At 36.7% G+C, this 18,056-nt stretch overlaps 1 protein-coding gene across 1 annotated transcript in view; it reads right to left on the bottom strand.

Annotated features, from left to right (window-relative positions):
• Nucleotides 1-1,389: 1,389 nt before the first annotated feature.
• Nucleotides 1,390-18,056, bottom strand: part of RPRD1A (regulation of nuclear pre-mRNA domain containing 1A) — a 43,656-nt gene continuing 26,989 nt past the window's right edge. The window contains exon 7 of the mRNA XM_071454961.1: nucleotides 1,390-6,043. Within this exon, the coding sequence (XP_071311062.1) occupies nucleotides 5,894-6,043 (150 nt within the window). The 3' untranslated portion in view covers nucleotides 1,390-5,893. The remainder of the gene's footprint in view (nucleotides 6,044-18,056) is intronic.

Raw genomic sequence — 18,056 nt, 5'->3', positions numbered from 1 at the left:
TTCTTATTAAAAGTACACACATTAGGTACTGCTATGCTTCCCATGAGGCCTGTGTGAAACCAGCTCAGGCATCTGCTGTGTTTTAAGGGGCCCCAATGTTAATGTGTTTGTTAGATCAAAGCACGTTTCCCTGTTGACCCTGTTTACAGTACCTCTTGCACAACATCTTGCTGTCTCAAGAGTGCATTCTTTTTGCATAAAACTACAGAGAAGGGATAAAAGACATGAAGGGGGGAGCACAACCAGTGTGCAGAGAAAACTAATGGGTGATCTATCCACAGGATCACAGGACAGCTTGTCTAAACTATGCATTTCCAAAAATGTTTTGTGGGTGGTAAGCATTCTGAACACCAAGAATGTTACCTTTGCAGCACACTATTTGTTAACAGAGATAGAGCCTTGTCATGCTCCAAACAACATCTTTTTTTCTTTGGAATTACCAGAGTTGTCAGATATGTCTAGATGTGTTGTTAAAAGGGATTGTTATTGTGAGCTATTAGACTTTATTCTGGGAACAAAGGGAAAGAAGTCATTCAGTACATGCCTTTTCTTGTTTTACAAGTGTGCTTAAAAATGCTAAGTAGAAATATTATCCAGTGCTTTTACATTATTCCTAAGCCTTCAATGGAGTGTTCTTTCTGTTAACTGGACTTTCACAGAATTGGTGTGCTGAAAGATAGACACACATATGTATAAACATATCTCTATACATAATATATATAGTATATACATACCCACACATTAGAGGCTTACATGCAAGCACAGACTACACACATACATGCAAGTCAGGCACTCTTCCCTTCAGGACACATTACCTTCCTGTACTTGATGAAACACTGAAGGCTGTTGGCTGTGAGAGACTTGCTGAGCTCCCCTCCAAAGCACTGCCAGGCCACATTACTGGCTTTGTGTTTGAAGAGCTGGAAGAAACTCGAGAGAGGAAATGCCTTCTCTGATTTCAGAGAGACTTTGTAAAATAAGAGCAAGAAGGTCTCCATTGAGCATACAGCCCTGCAAAGAGGCATTTGAATAGAGAGTGGGAATTATTTCCCAGCTCACACAAATTTTCCTGGGCAATGGTATGTGTATCACTGGCAGTACTTGTACCACACTGAAAATGTTACAAAGGGTGTCTTAAAATAACCAGCTCAACTAAATTTACAGTTCTAGAGATAGAACCTCAGACCCTTTAACACACTGCTTTCTCACCGAAAACTGTCACACAAAATACAGGGAGTAATAAACCTCGAAATTAGTATCAAACATTTCCTCAGCATTATCACTGAGATGAGATCTTGGCTGCTTCCTGAGTATAGGGAGCAGTTGACATTAAAGCCATTTCCCACCACGAGACTGAGAAGGCAAGCAGGGAACAATAATTTTCAAAGATGTTTTTACAACAATGTTTTATTAAATATGAAAGAGCGTACATACAGGTGTAATTCTGAGGACATAAATTACACAAGGATTACAGGTTCTGTCAGAAAAGCACAATAATGAAACATCTTTACATTTCAAACTTTTCTTGTTAGCTTTTAACAAATAAGTCTATTTCTGTTGCAAACAAGTAATGAGTGCTATTGAACTTTTTCAAATTCCCACAAAAACATCATGCTTAGTAGGATACTTCAACTATTGTAAATATGAAGTCAGAATTAGATTCCTAAATAACACGATGGAAGAGGTTTACTACTTAATCAAGATAAATGACACACTGAAATAGGAGCCGAGACAAAATTGGTCATTCATTAAAAAAAAAAAATTCCACTTCAGACACTGTGTTTAGGTCTGCTTTCTTTACTTGCAGGAATAATCACTGTGATTAAATGTCATGAGCAGAACTGGCCTAAATATTTGTAAATGTAACCATCAAATTTTAGACGTGCTGGTTTTCACTGATTTTCCCACTGAAATAACCCACACCCACAGATCTATTTCCTTATGTTTCAAAAGGCTCTTCTGCAGAGGGCCAACCAAGCCTATGTATGATTTCCACGTCCTCCATGGTCATCTGCACTCCTGGCTACTGCATCCTTCCTACATATGTGTTTAGGTCATCATTGAAGGACCAGACTGAGTTACCACTGAGATGTGAGAGCAGAACTAGTCTGTTCAAGTCCTAACACAATGGTTTTTTTTAAACTTCAGGTAAGCAGGAATGTAATTTCATCATAATGAAAGCTCTCAATTTGACACTCAGAAGACTACTCGGATAAAATACATAATAAGCATGTGGTTTGGGTTGTGTTGCTAGGGATTAACAGAGGTGCTTTAATATATTAATACAAACATTACAGAGTGAATCAGACAAGCTAGTATTACTGCAGGCTGTGGTCTAATTTCCAAAAGAAGTCATGAAACATAATTTCTAAGAATGGCAACTTTTATAACTAAGGACTTCACATTTATTTTTAAAACCACAAAAGTGGGGTATTATTCCTGATATCTTTCAAAACATTCTGCAAAAAACACAGTTTGAGCCTGCAAACACTAGACTATACATACAAGCAGTCCCAGTGACCTCCAAGGTAAGCATTCTCATATGGCAAAGTGCTGCAGGAATATCTTTGCTTTTTTCAGAGAATGCTTAATAAAAGTGCAATATAGTGAAGCAAATAATCTAATTATTATGACTTTATTATTAGACGAAAAATATTCAGATATTTTATAATTGTGCCTTTTGTATGGCAGGCATTCTGCATTGCCTAGAGCCAGACCACATTAGAAGAGATAGGCAGGGTATGCCCACACATTTTCTTTCCCAGGATGGCAACACCCCAAAGCAGTTCTGTGGTACAACCCCACCTACAGATAAAACATTGTGCTGCCCAGTCTCACACTTATTTCTGTTTTGACAGAAGCTGACATGTGGTTTGCTTTTACCTTTCCACCCAGGCATGTTCTCCCTTTTGTCTCTTCGGCACCCTACCCTTCCCCACCCAGCCTCTTTTCTTCCTGAGATGTCAGAAGTATACGTACATTAAGCTTTGGAACCTGAGAATTTGGAGGTATTTTTTGACACTACAGGGCTGCATCTGTACTCTACCATGCTATCTCCTGCTATACTATTACAGTTACAGTATAAATCTCCTAACTACTTGATACCCAATGCCTTTCCCATATAAATAAAAAAAACCTCAGCATACCATTCAGCCATTAATATATGACACTTGCTCTAAGAGTGACATTGCCTTTCACAAGCCCTCTTTTCCAAGCAAATATTGAGGGATCATTTCCAAAACCCCAGCTATGAAAAACTCCTTGAAGTAAACAATTTCACAGTAAAATAAGGAAAAATATATCTAGAAAATAACACTCTCTCCAAATTAAAACTTATAAACAGCAAGAAAAATTTGAGGTTTTTTCCTCACTCTTTTATCAGTTCTACATTACCTACAGATAAGCAATGTTATCACTAGGAGTTATGAATAGGAAAAACAGATCCAGTGAAGTAAATGTCATGTTTTTTTTAAAACATTTGAGAGATCAAGAAAATTCAACAGTCAACTTTATTATTACAACTAATTTCAATTCAGGCAGCAAAAGATTGTTTAAGCTTAATTCCCTATGATTCTGAGTATCCAATATAGGTCTTTCAGTGTAGTCTAATAAGCCTTGTCACTAGACTTATAATCACCTCTGGGCATAAATTAAGTTTTCTATGGATGGAATTCAACCATGAACTCACTATTTATGCCTCTTGTTTTATGATTTGTTTAAGAATTCCTAATAGATTAAGCTGGTTTAATATATACCACAAATTTGGTGCTATTCTTTAGCAAAACTGAGCTTTAACTGCAACTACAATGCACATACATGTGTGTAAAAATTTATGTGATGAGTTTAACATTCTGGAACAGAAATATTTAAAACATTAAAATTGTATCAGAACATTTTCTTATCAAGAATCTACACTGAAAAGATGTCAGTAAGTGTTATTTAATTTTGCATATTACACTTAAGAAACTAAATATTCTGGATTCAATATAGTCACAGCTCTTTTTTTCCTATAGAATGGAAAATTGCCACTCAAAACTGAAATTTTTGGACCTGTAGTGAGCTCTGATAACTATTTTGCGCACTCCTATTTGTCAGTCAGAATTTTTTAGAAAATCAGTATTCTACATTGCATGCTATGGACTTCTATGTCAACAGCTTGTATTTCTATCTTTTCAGGTTTTTTCCCTACTTAACTGAGGTCTTATTCATAGCAACTTCCATGAGAAAAAGCAACTGGATTGAGATGCCTATTTCCAAGTGTATGTATTTTAAAGAGAGTGGTTATTCTCCATTCACATCCTACAACTATTTTAGTGATTTGCCCTGTAGAAGCCAATAACAAGTGACAGATAACTACCTTGAACAATTTCACTCCAGGACTGTTTTGAATTGTTGTGGGTTTTGAAAAAGAAGAACAGCTTTTTGTAAAAAAAATTGATTTCATGTGAGGTGTATTAAACTTGTAAACTGTGAACTGAACTGGTACAAAACAATGCCTGACAAGTGCAAAACCATGGACAAAATGCAATCATAAAACAGTCCTATGATATATCCAACTCAAAACACTTGCAGCCTAGGTTTTTTAGGTCATTAAAATGCCAAAGGTACAGGTAGGCATTTTTAAAATTACTCAATGATTACATGGCTCATTCCGGTGAATTGAAAAGCTGTAACTTTCTGGCAATGTGCTAAATGCCTATCTGTATCTTTAAGTTTTTAAGTGAACTTAAAAGGTGATTCATAGTATGGAAACAAGGATTCTTGACAAATTTAGCTGTTCCCAGACAAATACCACATTTATGGCATGCCACAGAGTTTTTTAACTGGGCAATAGTTTTCTGCTGTTTCAGTTATACACAGGCCTGAACAGTCTCCTCCTGTTGTGGGAGGAGACAAAAAAAGACAATCAAGATTTAGAAATATTTGCTGGAGCAGGTGAAGGCGGGGAGGTGGTAGCCCATGCTGGCCTCCAGGGTTTCTCAGTGGAAGAGGATGTACAGTACAGCTGTATCACCATTTTGTTGCATGTACGGATGGTACATTGTCAAATTTTAATAATGGGCACTTAGCAACTGAGACAGTTTAGAGAATGACCTTTCAATTTAATTAAAACTGTAAAATGGCTTCACATTTCTGGGATTAACCTTTTTAGATGGAAACAGATGTTCCAGAACAGGATTAGATTGCAAATGAATGGTCCCTCGATTTAGAAACTAAGCAGCTGTAAAAAGCTACAATTTCAAAACATAATTAACTGGTCAATTTTATACTTTCTACATGCTGACTTCTAAATGATACAAAAATATTGTAGTATTTTGAGTTGTTTGAAGATCTGCTCAGTGTAACATGATTAATATTTTCCAATAGAAAATTGGTTGTTAGCATTTACTTCAAAAAAACCCACATTGTTTTGGGAGTGGGTAATTTAAATGTAATGGACAGTAAGATCACTTTTAACTTTGCATTAAATTGAATTGGCCTTCTTGCAAACCTAAGCCTGTGATTTCCACGTTTCACTCTCCCACTAGCAATGGAAATGTCTCAAGTTAGAATTATGTTTTGATTATATATTGATCTACATTACATACAGGGTACATAGGAAAAATCTTAGCATTTTTTTTTATAGGGCACCCAACTAAAATCTTTACAAAAGATAATTATTCATTCTTCCATGTAACAGACAGAGATGCCACTTTTATAAATGTACCCTTATGTTCACTCACCAATAAAATAGTAAACAAATCAACTTTTTAAACCATTTTTTATAAATTATTAAAGTATTTTTACTGACACTCTGCAACAATATACAAAAATAATACTACAAGAGTACCGATCGGTCTGGCCTACCCCTCATTCCACAGAAAAGCAGAGGCTATGGGGGGATGTTTGGGAATCAGTCATCGCTGTAGATGTCTCCTGCAAATGGTAGGTGTACATGGCTGCCCGTGACGTTGGGAAGTCGAGAGAGATCAGGCAGGTTCTGGATGCGTGACCTGAGTTCTTTCCGTACTTGGGACACTCTGGCTAACTTGCGTTTGTACTCCTGTAATGTAGAAGAATTCAATATGAGGTTTTATTGCCATTACCATCACTACTACTTACTGCATCTGTGATTTTTCCAAACTTAGTATTCCTTCTGCAAGCTAGGTAAACAGCCTTTAACAGGAGAGAACCCAGAGATTTGGGTATTTAGGAGGCAGAGGTATCAGCTCTAGCATTTTCCCAGCAATGGACTTCAAAAGCATAGCCATGGGATTATTTTGCTTTAAATTCTAAGAATATAAATGCTAAAGGAAGACAATCCCAGCTAATACAACCACAGGCTTTTCTCCATGTAACTCGGAAAACAGGATTATTGTTAAAACTTAATTAAGGATAGTTGTTACACATATTCTACTATCAGTAACAGAGGCTGGAGGGATAAACTTACTGATGTCAAAGAAGTTACTTTCATCTCATACTGCTGAAGTAATAAAAACCAACCAAATATCCCCTAACTAGGCCTAACAGGGCCCACCAAGATGATAAATGACAAGTATTTTGTGTTAACTTTTATAGTAAAAAACATATTACCTCAGTACATTTATAGATTTAACCCTGGGTTTTCAGAAACTTTTTGAATTGGGAACTAAGGATTTCATATTGTGTTGGAATACAGGTCAAACCACTCACAATTGATGTATTTAATGATTATGAGGCCCTTTTCATTTGAAACAACATTATATAAATAAAGTTCAACATCGTAAATCAGTGCACTAGAATATAGTCAGTGGTCGCCTCTTAAGAACACAAGACATAATGGAGAAGAATACCAGCTTTTATAAAATGAAAACAGTTATTCCAAAATGTAAGAAAATCAATGTATATAATTCACAGGAATATTTGAATTTCAAATACTTGGAAACTGTGGAAAGCAGAAGAAACTAAGCACTAGCAGACAAAGCAGTGCTTCATGAAAAAATACCACAATTCACAACACATCAAATGCAGATGCTTCCTAGTGTGGCTGCACGTTTTGCTGCAGCCTAAGAATGGCTGGAAGTAACAACACATAGGTAATCCACACTGGATAATTAGCCCATGGAAAACCAAGATCTCGTGACTATAACCGCTTTTAAATAACAGTGGGGGAAAATTCTACATGATCCAGCAACAGTAACAAATATAAACACTTGATAATTCCAGCAAGTATGAAAACACTGTGCAAATGTCTATAAAAGGTAAGAATCAGGCTGTTTCTTTACAAGCTCTAAACACAATTTTAAATATGTTACTATATTGTTAATAGCATGGAGTAATAAGGAAGAATAATGAAAAAATCTTTTGGTAGTAGAACCCAATGCAGTAGAAAAATGTAGTAAAGAATGTTAGATAATGGGACATGACCAAGATTATTGGACAAGGTCCAACACAAATTTAAAAGGTTTGCAACTACATGACCTTCTTATCAGTGGCAGTAAGAGAACCATGAGATACCTTAAATTCTTAATAAGAATCATTATGGGTAGCTAAAAAAAATTCGAATCTTTACAGAGGAGAAAGAAAAAGTGTCCCTGAATTAGGATCATCAATTTATTGGCATCATTTCTATTTCAAAATCAAATTTTACATGCAGGTTCTAATGAGATACTAAACACAGTGAAAATACTACAGATGCCCAGTCAGTGGAACTGTAAACCCTTAGTGATAGTACCCAGGGTAAAGCAGCATTTATTTTAGGATACAGGTGGCCAAAGAAGTCTTACAACTGTGAGTCCCTTGGTGCTGTGAAAACTTGCTACAGTTATCCAAAAATATTCTCTTTGGTGCAAGTGACTTCAGGACATGGCTGTGGAAATGAAGGTCTGTATCCTGACACTGTACCCCTACACTAGTGCCTTAAGACCACAAATACTTTACTGTTTCATACCTGATTTTACAGCAGCATCCAGAGGCCTCACTGAGCAGACTCTGTGCAAGACACGTAGTCTTTTTCCAGCATGTAAAAGGCCAATCTCAGGCATTCTCACTATGCATTTTAGCCCAGGATGCAGAGACTCCTGACTATTATTTTAGGGAATAGATTTTATGCCAGAAGACAAGACCAGCTTCAGGTTTCATTGTTTACTAAAACAACCATTTTGGTGCTGTACAGAATACCAGTCAACTAGAATCCCTATTTTCAGAAGCAGGATGCTTGGAGATTGCTCACTGGTGACAAGGATTTTTAGGAAGCTAGGTGATCTTGCCTCCACTGTGAAAGATGTACTGCAATACAGAAGAGGATGAGCAGAATTGTAAGTAGAATCAATACACTCAAGAGGCCTAAAAATCATAAAATATATTAACTATAAAATCCCTCCTGCAGTTAATTCTTGTAAAGAGCTGAATTCTGCCCAAGTTTATTCTCTAACAATGAGGAATGTAAAGCTACAAATCAGTATCACTTCACAAGCTTAAAACCTGAAGTTAGGCAAATAGACACAGTCACTTAGCAACAGACCCAGCAGCTATATTCTTGCTAGACTTTACTCCAAAACCTGAAATGTGCCTTATATTAGACTGTCAGTTTCTTGACTCCCTTAAAGTTCCCTTTAGCTGATAATAAATCATTTCCATAACAACATTGCATTTCTGACATCCAGCATTTTCCATATAAATCTGCCTGGGACTTGTTGCCTAGTGACTATCAGCTTGATCAATACTACTAACAGTAGGTTCCTTTTCCTCACTAAGGAAAATGTTCTCATAAATTGTGTCTCCCACATAACACAGTCATCTTCCTCTCACCAACATCTCTGGCGTAATGCACTCTAGGGAGACAAAATTTGTTCCTTAAGCCTTCTCAGAAATATGAAACTCTGAGAAAATTTGCTTGAAGTCTCTACTGCAAAACTAGAGTCAAAAAAAAAAAAAAAAGGTAAGGTTTATAGTTGATTATATTATTGATGCAGAATTCTCTCTGTCATATTTTCTGAAAAATCCCTTCACCAGGATTTCTTCTCCTGGGAAGCTGAGAAGCCTCAGAGAAGAATGAAAACAATAATTATCTGATTGCTTCTCCTGTGTTTGCTGCTTTGGAATGTGGTCTGGACATTGTTTACCAACTGGTCATTGTTTGACTGGTTTCATGTGAATTGTTTTAACTTAATGACCAATCACATCCAGCTGTGTCGAGGCTCTGGAGAGTCACAAGTCTGCCATTATCATTCTTGTTAAGCCTTCTGTCTCTATCCTTTCTCTATTCTTTAGTATAGTTTTAGTATAGTATTCTTTAATAAAATATAATATCATAAAATAATAAATTAGCCTTCTAAGAACATTCACTCATTTCTTCCTCATCCTGGGGACCCAGCAAATACCACACAGTATAAATTACAGAATGCAATTTTAATCCAATTTCAGTAATCCAAAGCATATATGAGATCTGAAACTGCAGGTTAGATGTTCACAGCAATCCTCCTCCACAAAGAGAAAAAATATTCACCTATCCAGAGCACCTAATTTTCCATGACACTCCTGAAACTATTCTAGAAATCACTGGAGATGTCCAGTATTTATGACTGGTGAACAAGTCCAAAAGAGGCCTGATTTTCAAGTACAGTGACTCAGCAGTTCAGAGGCTTTTTTCAAGGCAGCTGCTGTTCACAGTTGGATTCTATTTAAAACCACTAGTCTCTTCTGAAAGGTTTGCTTGTGTATTTTTACAACTGTTATTATTGTCCTGGCATGACCTAAGTAGTCCTGGACTGCTGGAATACAAGTATTAAGTACTCATTACCAACAACACTCACTGTATGTACAGCCTTTACTGTTTTATCATAATAGCATGCACATGTACCTACCACCTTTTTCCTCAGTGTGGATGTTGAGAGTATGACAATGAAAGCAGAGAAGTGGGAACTGGGATATCTAGGTGTTATTTCTAGTATCGTGGCTCCATTAGAAATGCTGGACATTATACAACCAAGTAACAATTTAATCCTGTTTTTGACACTTTTAACTGTGGAAATCCTCATGGAGAATTTCAATTTGATTGTCACTATGATGATTTTAACATAAATTTCAAATTACCCCTGTATAAATAAGGCAAGATTTGAGACATTTACTTCAGAGAGTCAGGGACAGGCAGAAGTATGATGCTTTATTTTGTTACACTGAGCTTAATTTGCATTTCTTACTACCTATGGAGAACCTTACTTTTGGTATATTTGAGCAACCTGATGTTTGGAATTAAGGTCTCTTCAATTTCTCCAGTGGCTTAAGCTAACACTACTTTCAGGCAATATTTGTTTTTACTTCCAGTCATAAAAGCAGGTTTATGAGGTAATTAGAACTTATTTTGCTCATTAGAGTCCCACCAGTTATTACAATTTCCATTATTTGACAGTGTATATGGATATTTTGTGAAAGCAATGCTAATAACATATGGATTTGGAATCCAGATTAATAGTGATTCTCTATCAAAAAGTACCAGGCAAAAAAGCCTAATAATTTTTGTTTAGACATTACAGACATCATAAATAATAAAAATGTGGGCAGGTTAAACAAGCTGTGCACTGCAGAGAATATATTCCTTTCCAAATAAAATAGATCTTTATAAAGATATTTTGCAATAGGAAGGTGCTACAGATAAAAAACTTCATGGATATGCTTTTCCTTTATATCATTGATATGACTTTGAACCTTCATCTGATCACTGATGCTATGGAATGCACCAAAATACCATGTGGTAGAACATGTATAGCAAAGCAAAAATAAAAGGTTTGCAGGAAAGAGAAGTATTTAATCTACACCCTCGTTAGCTAGAGAAAGGTAAGGTGGAAATAAATACTTCAATACAGAAAAACAAAACCCAGACATTTAAAAGGCTTTTAAGGTGTTGAGGGCATGTGTGTACACCAGCATGCATGGCCTGTATGAACACAGTATTTAAAACTGAGATCTCTGACTTTCTAGGTCCATTCCAACCTTCAGTTTCAGGTGCAGATGTCAGAGCTGCATCACAGAGTAAAGGTTTTTCCTGTACTGTGTCCAACAGTGCAGAAACTACTAGAATGCTTCAAAGGTTCAGATGAAAGCAAATGTCATGTGATAGCCTGATATCTAGATTCTGAAGTTCAGAATCACATTATTTATAGACTCTACCTTACCCAGTTTGGGTATTTTTCTGCAAGAAGACTGACGACTAGATTCAGAGGACTCAGGTAAGCCTCACTATCACCTTGGAAAATAGATGAGCAGGGTCAAATTTTGCACCGCCTTTGAAAATTTGGCATGGCTCACATTTGTCAGCAGTACAATTAAAAGCTCAACCTATTTACCAGTGTTTAGGATAAATGAAACCCTGAAATAACTTTAGGAGATTGAACTGATATCCATAAGCTTCACACATGAGGTAGAACTAAGAACAGTTATGACAAGTTTAGGAAAGGATGGACTTGACTAACCTTCCATTGCACACGGCCTACTTCCTAGAAAAGATTTTTCTGGAAGCATGCTTCAACTTTTTAAATATGTTAATATCTAACTGTTTTGCATTTGGTCTTGCCAAGTTTTGAACTAAGTAAATAGCACTGAAGAAATGAGCAACTATGTGGTGACTGCTTTATTTTGTTTTGTTCTATGCACTGCCCCATGCATTATGTACATATTATTCTGTGCATAGATTTACTAATATTCTCAGGTTTTCTAATGGCAAGCTTCACCATTACAAAACACAATTTATTCTTCAGAAACCTTCTTTGAGCTGACAGATGAAAATGAAATGCATACTCTAATTCCAGGTATCTCATTTTTTTTTTTAGTACTTAAAATTTCCAAGAAATTACCACTTCAAAGAAATTTTCTAAGTTAAAGTATTAGAGACTCCTCAGCTTGTCTGCAAGTGAAGCAATAGGAAGCAATCAGCTCAGAAGTTTGAAATCCACAAACTAAATTAGTGGCCATCTGAGGAAAGCTTGATTATGTGACTTTGCCTACCATCAACTGTTATGCTGTGGTACAGACTAGAATAAACTGCAGACTTTCAAACCACAAATTCCTGTCTGGAACAGTAGCAGAAAGAAACTAAGCATTTTATCAGGACACTTCCCATTTGAAGTGCGACTATCACAAATACAGTCTTCTCAATGGCCACAAATTATTCTTCCTATTTCTTGAAATGCAATTTTTGTCCAGCTTCTTCCAGCCTAAACAGTATCTCAAATCTCATTCACTGCAGCCTTGACTCCTGGTCTCCATCTCTATTCCTGGAACATTGCTCCTAGAACCAACCTTTGTCCAGAAAGGATATTCAATGCCTCTCAGACTCCTATCACAGCTCTACTCAGACACAATACAAACACTCACAACTGGTTTTTGACTACCTCTTCCCATTTCTAGCTTTTCTGATTCTGATCTAAATTTCTCCCTCTCCAATCCTGGTCTCCATTTATCAGTCTCTCTATAGTTCTGGTTCCAGTTACACCTGTTTCTTCCCAGTCCTATACTTGGCCTGTCCCTATTCTCCACCTATATAATATCTTTATCAGATCTATTACCTCACATCACTTTTTACTTCCGTTGTCTTAGTCCAAATGAATTCCAGGTGATTTCAGTCCTACATGGTATTACACCCTTCTGGCTGGTCATTCCCTTCTCAGCCAGCTAATCTCCTATTCCCTTCTTTACTGTAATGTCTAGTCCTGGAACCCCTAATCTTCACAGCTTCTGGAGCCAAGTTCCCTATGAACTTATCCAAGTTTTGCATTGGACCCATTTGCATCCAAACCCATTGGATCCCATCTCCCCTTTATTTAGATACATGGGAGCCACGGACAACCACCCATGGAAGAAGTTCACACATCACAGAGAGGAAGTGGCCAAGCAGCACGTGGCCAGCATAGAGAACAACTGTACATGATTGCAACTGCAGAAGCTTTCTTTAGCCCAGGCTGGAAAACTCTCTGGCAGACATCTTCAAAGAAGTTACTAATGTTTTTAATAATCTCTGATGAGCATAATAAAAGTAAGATAGGTTTTTTTCAAAAGGCTAGTAATTTCATTAAATTCAAGTTCATTTTCATTAGTATATTAAAATGCATGTCCCCTCAGAAAAAAGGATTTCCTCATTTTGTAATTTGAGAAAAAACATAAATTACTCAAAGCTAATTTTTAGGACTATTTTATTATAAACTTGTCTTTAGCCTTTCTGTTGAAGATTGTGTTGCCAAAAAGGTGCCCAATGTTTGGAAAAGTAGAAGAAAACAAAACAGGACTTGCAAGCATTCAGGGAGGTGGTGGAGTCACCATGCCTGGAGGTGTTCAACAGGCACTTGGATCTGGTAGTGGGTGATGTGGTTTAGGGGTTAGAGTGGTAGAGCTGGGTGGACAGTTGGGCTGGATTGTCTTGAAGGTCTCTTCCAATCTTGATGATTCTATGAGTATACTTAATTAGCAGGGATATTACTAGGCTGGCTTAGTTTGCATTTATCTCCCCTCAATCATAAAAGGTCCAGGATGATGAATATTAATTTATAAAATATATTACTATATTAAGACATTGATTTAATTAGTCAATCTCTATGAGACTATGATTTAATTTAAAGCATTCCAGGATGGCTGATATGAGCAGCAGCTGAAATGAAGGATGCCTGCTGGAGGTTACACTTAGTCTACTTGTGTTTTATTATCTGATACAGCATTTATTTAGCCATTATAATAAACTCAAAGCTACACACTTCCAAGAGATGCTTAAATTATACTGAATTCTTAAGTTTCGAACACTGGCTGACAAAATGAAGCTTTGGAGAACTTCTGATGATACGCAATCAAGTACTTCAGAACAATTCTGAGTAATTTTCCTCAAATACTCAAGTTGCTACTCTGCACAGGCACACAAGGAATAAAGCAGAACAGTTTTGAAAATAAGAAAAAAAAAAAGTAAATGGCTGGAGGCTTATAGATAGCTTCTTGAAGTTTCACCTATACATGGAAGATCTACATGAAATCCAAATTAAAAGGGTATCAGTGTTTAATTTTAGAAGAATTAAAAATGAGTGAAGAATTTTGATGGTGTATTAGAAAAGCATGTTTTAACAATGCATTTAAGAACAGTTGTGCAAAGTCTTCAGGCTCAAATATTTACTGTACCTAAGAGATGAACTGTAAAAATCTGGATGTGTCAGATGCACATTCCTCAGTTTATGCATCCTTTGCCTGCAGGTCATTACAACAGCCTCAGTTCCAACTTCAGATTTCACATGTGCAACTCTCAACCTAAAGCTCTAAGTATTGAACTGCAAAAACATGGACTGTGTAGTTCATAATTTAGCAGACACAAATGGACATCTTAAAGTATGAAACTGCTGTAAAGCTAAGACTACATGTACTTATTTTGAAGATGAAAGTGAATCTGAAAATGAAGGTTAACACTGCAGGTTAACACTATGAAGGTTAACACTAGGTAGGGATTTATCTATTGCTAGCCAGGTCACAACTCTCTCAGATCTTTATCAAAGACAGATCTAGGTAATGTAGAAGCATAAAACCTGGTTTTATTGTAGCAAGGCTAAGCACTAGGAGCATTCTAATCCAAGCAACATAGAACTTAAAGCAGGGTAACATATATAGCTGTTGCAGTGTAGAACCACTCAGTGTTAACCTGTGGGCAAGAAAGAAAATGAGAAAGTGACCTGAGACTGGGTCAAGCTAATAAATTAGCTTTATTTAGGGTGAAATAAATAAAGGCAGTGAAGATAGAGGACCCCAAATTTCTGCTACAGGTGAGTCCACACTGGTGACCTTGTTCATTTAAATAATCCATCAGCGTAGGGTCTATCTGTGCAAAACTGGTCTTGGACATTTTGAAGAAGTTCTTCCAACTACTTTTTTTTTTTTAGTAATTCCTGTCCATCTTTTCTAAGTTCACAAATTATTCCTATCCAACCCAAACAAGAGCTGTGAAAGCCACCTTAAATTTCAAAATAGTCTAACAGCACATGATTTTTAAAGATTTTTAATGGATAGTTCTCATAGAAGTCAAGAAATGCTATGGGCCATCCAATATGTAATTGTTTCCAACATTCTAATCAATTTTATCAGCTAGACAGTTTCATATTACACTTGTCAACTCATTCTCACAGCTTCATTAAGTAGGTTGAACCATCTATTTTAGATACCTGGATTCTCAAGAGGAGCATTAAGTTAAAGCTCAAACATAAGCATTCCAAGGCCTGATTTGCTTAATGGCAGTTGAATATGCTCAGTGTCAATCAATAATTGAAACTATAGTTTACATGACTAATTAGAGCAATTCTGTAAGACAAATTGTTGACATGCTGCATGGTGAGTTCTGTGTTTTTCTCTCATTTTGTGTGAAGTAGGTATTTCAGATGCTGTGTTTAGCAATGGGGATGGGAGCATAAGAAAAGCAAAGCTGGAAAGGAGAACTACACAGCAGCAATAGATATTTTGATTTACTTGCCCCTCAAACACCCTGCAGGAGTATCTCCAGTGAAAACTCTACTATGCATGAAACAAGCCAAAAATTGCACTTCTTCCACGACCAACAAGATTCATAATGTAAATTTTCCAAAAATGGACATAGATACAAGTTCTATAATTTAAAAAATTGTAAAAAAAAAGTGCTTTTAAAGAAAGTGCTTACCCTCAAGCTTTAGTATTAAAATATTATGACTAGAAGAAACTGCCTTAGAAAAGTGATACCAATAGAGAGCACAGAACAATTCCAAGAAAAATTCACAATGAAAAAGTCCCTTATCAATCAACCAATTTCAGGCAGCAAATTTGGCACACCCACATGTTTTTTACATTTTTTTACCCAATTCCAAATTGCTCAAATAGCTGGTTTTATTTTATAATAAAAAAGGTGGAGAAAGAAGGTGTCAGGGAAGAAATTATGAGAAATCAGAGGAAAAAAAATCGTCTAGAGAGAGAGCAAAACACAGAACAAGTAAACAACATTAAAAGAACAAGGAAAGATATTCACAGTGTTTTCTGCAATTCTCCTTTCCCATTATGAACTATATTGCTCCCAAAAGCCTACAGATTGCAATAACCTGACTAAAAATATGCACATCTTTCTGTGATCTACTGATAAAGCATGTATCACAGGTTAGCAATCACAGAATTACAGAATTTGGTGAGTTGGGAGGGATCTACAGGGATCACTGAGTCCAACTTCTGCCCAGGACTATCCCCTAGAGTCACACCATGGTTCCTGAGAGCATTGACCAAACACTTCTTGAACTCGTCAGGCTCAGTGCTGCAACATCATTTCAATCTAAAGGATCTTAGCTTTTTAAAGCACCTTTCTTTCTTTCAAGCCACCTATAGTTCACTAAAATGATCTTTAAAATCATTATCCTGGTTTATATAGAACTCTAGGAGTATCTGTGGGGGTTTCCATTCTGTATGTCTGTATTCCTATCCAGTTGTGGATGAAATGACCTTGGAAGATCATGAGGAAAACATAATAAGTTAAATGTTGTTACAGTAATTTACTACTAAGATATTTGCAAACAAAATCATGAGTAACTCAGTAAACTTGTTACTGGGGGGAAAAAGCAAATGATTCAAGAAATTCCTTCAGTCTTCATCTTTACACAGTGTCAAAAGAAACAGAATTATACAAAGCAGTTATCACAAATCACTTAAATTCCCTTTTTTGCCATGTGCTTCTTGCATGTCAAAATGCAAGTCACTTAGGTATATTTTCACCAAGTTCATTACCCTGGGTTTCTTGCATGACAGACACTTCAATCTTCTCTATGATTCACACTAAATCTGCTCTCACAAACTTGATACTGCTTTAAATTTGCACCAAGGGTTCTGGAGAAAATCTCAGGCTCTACTTCCAGTTGCACAGCCTAAAATAAGAACTTGTACAACCTCTCTTTTAAAAAGTTGGTTTTTCTGACAATGTCTTAGAAAAGCAGGGCTTTAGCAGATTTGCTGTCCAAATTAATGTGCAAAGTAATGGTATCTGTCTCATTTCACTGGTGAGTTGCTTCAAATTCCCTCAGAAAACAAGATCTGAAGTAGCAATGGAAACAGCACTCTTGCTGCAGAAAAGGGCTTACCACGGTGGCAAACTGAATTGAATACAAATCCAGTATACATGGCTAGTATAGCAATTTAAGAACTTTTTTATTAATTGTCTATCCCTACTTGCTCTTAAAACCTTTAAGGCTGGTCTCTCCATGGACTCATGTTTCCAGATCTCTTGTAAATGTGAAGTCTGAAAGAAAAATAAAAATAAAGTACACCCAGCATCTGATGACAAGGGAAACAAAACCAGCAGGTCTGAACCTGCAGCTGATGTTCAGGCAAGAGCTGGACTGACTGGCTGGCACAGCAAAATCCGCCTGTCAAGACCTGTTTGAGATTTCTGGTGTGCTGGACACGATCTGTGGCAGGCTGGAGTGCGTGTTTATGAAGAACTACACAAATGCCATCTGGATATATGTTTCCAGCCTGCCATGAGGTAGAGGGATTGAGTATTAGGCCTGGGTGTGTCACTTTTCTGTTACTCTGCAGTGCAATGTCATGGGAAAAGGAAACCTTTCTCCATGGAGAGTGAGAAACAACAAAATTATTTACTATTTGGCCATGACTTACAATAAAATGTAAAGATTCGCACACAAGATACCATCTTAAAGAATAACCATACAAGTCACCATGCATTTCCAATTTTTATTTTTTTTTTAAAGGCTTGCCTTATAAAGTAAAAGGAAGTTTCTCTACTGACACCCCTCAAACCCAGGCTAGCCAGGCACCACAGGCTGAAGGGCTCAACAGCCCAAATGAGTCCTTCAGTGACCCCCAGCCATCTCTAGCTGGTTTTTGATGGTGCAATAGCATAGCAAGAGGAGCCCCAGCTGAAAGGGCAAGTAACTGCTGATGGAGCAGAAAGGACATATCTGTCCCCCACTTCCACAGCTAAAAAAAACCAAAACCAAAATCATCTTTTTGCCATTGTTCAGGGAAAGTGACTTGCTCATAGTTACGTTATCAAGAACAGTCAAGACCACAGGATCAAATAAAAACAGTAAAAAAACTCTCCCCACAGTAAT

Source organism: Agelaius tricolor, unplaced genomic scaffold, assembly GCF_023055355.1.
Source record: "Agelaius tricolor isolate 1412-34295 unplaced genomic scaffold, bAgeTri1.0.p SCAF_2, whole genome shotgun sequence".
Classification (NCBI taxonomy): Eukaryota; Metazoa; Chordata; class Aves; order Passeriformes; family Icteridae; genus Agelaius; species Agelaius tricolor.
This window is presented reverse-complemented; position numbering and strand designations above follow the sequence as displayed.